Source organism: Aptenodytes forsteri, unplaced genomic scaffold (genome assembly GCF_000699145.1).
Source record: "Aptenodytes forsteri isolate BGI_AS27 unplaced genomic scaffold, ASM69914v1 Scaffold53, whole genome shotgun sequence".
Classification (NCBI taxonomy): domain Eukaryota; kingdom Metazoa; phylum Chordata; class Aves; order Sphenisciformes; family Spheniscidae; genus Aptenodytes; species Aptenodytes forsteri.
Window position 1 is genome coordinate 9,010,249 of NW_008795909.1, and position 2,774 is coordinate 9,013,022.

The window sequence follows — 2,774 nt, forward strand, 5'->3', positions numbered from 1 at the left end:
AGGTCAGGGGAGGGTGGACGGGCAAGGGCGGGACGAGGGGCTCCTCGGCACCGCCCGGGACCGCCCTGCGCGCCCGGCTGGGAGCAGCGGCGCAAGGGAGCGCGGTGCCGCCGGCGCTGTGGCCTCGGTCAGCCTGGAGCTGGCGGCATGCCGCAGTGGCAGGCCCTTCCTGCCTCAGAGCCTCTCGCTGTGGCTGCGAGCGAGCCTTGCTCAGCCTGGTGTGGCTCGGTGGTGGCTGAAGCTCTCCCTGCCTGTGGCTTCCCGGGTTCTGCTCGAGTTGCGTGTGAAAATGAGGGTTCCTGGCAGGTGGAGGCCAAATTCTTCAGGTCCCCTATTGGAAATGGCCGTGTGTGGCCTGGGGGCCGGAGCAGCTGCTGCCAGTGTGGGTGGTGTGGGGTGCTCTGGGGCTGCTGGGCTGGGGGATGGCCACCGTGGCCAGAAATTAAACAGGGCTTGGCAGGATTGCAGGCCAGCCCAAGGGTGGGTTTGGGGCTAAATGAGGAAGTACATTGTTGAAATTTGGTATCAACAGGGGAAAAAAAAAAAAATCTTTTCTGCCTTAGTTGATGAGTGTTACGGAGGTGAGACCTGAAATGCTCCCTGGAGCTGGAGACAGCCATGTCCTTCGACACTAGGCTGGACTTAGCCCTGTGACCACTCCTCTCTGGGCTGCCTTTAAGTCATGTGCTTGGGATGAAGTGCTGTGGCTGTCCGGCTGTCCTTGGCCCCCTGCCTGCACCGATCCATGCTGAGGGAGGTGGGAGTTACCACAGCTTTTCAGGAGTGACAAGCATGGTCCATAATAGCCAAATACAAATCCACCTGTATGTGCTGGAGCCAGCTCTGCAACCTCAGAGATGAGTACAGGTGGCTTTTGGGGAGCAAGGTTCAGCTTTTCACTTATACTGGGTAGCTCATTGCATCCTTTATCAACCCCATGAAGAAAAAGAACTGTCTGATAGGTTTTATTTCAAAGTGATTCTGAAGATCATAATTATCTGGAGTTGCAAGAGGGAGCTGCCTTTCACTTGTCTTTATTAAAGTGGAAAAATATAAGGTGCTTCGATGTTGCTTGGCAATGTGACAGCTGATAGAAGCATCGGATACAGTTCTTTTGATTTTTGAAATGTATTGCTTTTGTGTTTGGGAAGCTGGGTCAGGCCCATATTTAAATAGTTTATGGACACAGAATTGCAAAGCTGACAGATACTCGGTTGTGAAGTAAGCTACACCTGTATCCCAGGGAGCGTGAAGTATGCAATTCAGAAAGAGCAATTTCTGGCCCTAGTGAAGCTGTCTTGCTTTTGACTTTTTAAAAGGAGAAGGGGAAATGGTGGGAGATGACAGATACAGAAAAGCGCAGGTCGTATTAAAGCCATAAGGTTTACTATTTTAATCTGCAATGGAAGAAGAGAAATGAGCATTACTGAAAAATAGGACAAGGGAGTGAAAACATCTGCGCTGTTCTAATTAAATCTCACTTCAACAAATCATGCATTTTTGCCTGTTCAAACCTCACCTAGTGACAACACTGAGAAAAGAAACCAGCCCAAACCCAGCCCAGGGTTGGTTCTAATTCCCACCTTTTATTTGGAGGCAGTGTCTGTGTGAGGGCACATTTCCCCCCAAGTGCAGTAATTCTTCTCCACGTTGCTCACATTCTACACTACAGTGATAGGACCCACTTGCTCACCTGTCAGAGTTTCCAGTGCTGTAGGTGTTGAGCACTTTGAGGAGCTCAGGAGTATTTTTATCTTGAGATTCTCGTAACGTGAATTGTTCCTGAAGAGCTGATAGTCAGACTTGGTCCTGTATATCTCCTTGTAACTGCAGGTGCAAAAACACGTCAAGAAATCTTGGTCTCTCGAAAACTTGGCCTGTAAAATATAATGGCTGCTGGCTAAGCTGAATGTCTGGGCTTAGGAAACCTACATGAGCAGTTTTAGAGATGTAACACTAGATAGCTGTATAGGTACTTCAATGCTTCTTTTTATTTTCTGTCTGAAATGTAAAATGATACAAATGCTGAGTCTATTCAGGCTACTACCCTGGAAGCCACTTTTTCACCTGTCATCTCTCCCCTTCAGATGCCTGAAACCAGACCTTTGGTTGCAGGATTCCTTATTCCTTGGCACTGCCTAAACCCCTGTAAGGCTGCTTGCAGCTCCTTACTGCATTCTGTCCTTGCTGCTGCATTTTCCCCCTATGACCTGCCCATATCTCTTAGCAAACTGCTTGCCACACCATCCTGATTTCAATTCCTAGTAGCACTTTTCTTCTTTACATGCAAACTGACCCTCTCTTGTAATGTGTCGTGGTTTAACCCCAGCCAGCAACTAAGCACCACATGGCTGCTCACTCACTCCCCCGCAAGTGGGATGGGGGAGAGAATCGGAAGAGTAAAAGTGAGAAAACTCGTGGGTTGAGATAAAGACAGTTTAACAGGTAGAGGAAAAGCCGCGCACCCAAGCAAAGCAAAACAAGGAATTCATTCACTGCTTCCCATGGGCAGGCAGGTGTTCAGCCATCCCCAGGAAAGCAGGGCTCCATCACGCCTAACGGTGACTTGGGAAGACAAACGCCATCTCTCTGAACATCCCCCCCTTCCTTCTTCTTCCCCCAGCTTTATATGCTGACCATGACGTCATATGGTGTGGAATATCCCTTGGGTCAGTTGGGGTCAGCTGTCCCGGCTGTGTCCCCTCCCAGATTCTTGTGCACCCACAGCCTACTTGCTGGTGGGGTGAGAAGCAGAAAAGGCCTTGACTCTGTGT

General features: G+C 49.8%; 1 protein-coding gene across 1 annotated transcript in view; it reads right to left on the minus strand.

Annotated features, from left to right (window-relative positions):
* CCDC174 (coiled-coil domain containing 174) overlaps nucleotides 1–2,774 on the minus strand; it is an 18,430-nt gene that overhangs the window by 13,587 nt on the left and 2,069 nt on the right. The window contains 1 exon segment of the mRNA XM_019473427.1: nucleotides 1,686–1,827. Within this exon segment, the coding sequence (XP_019328972.1) occupies nucleotides 1,686–1,827 (142 nt within the window).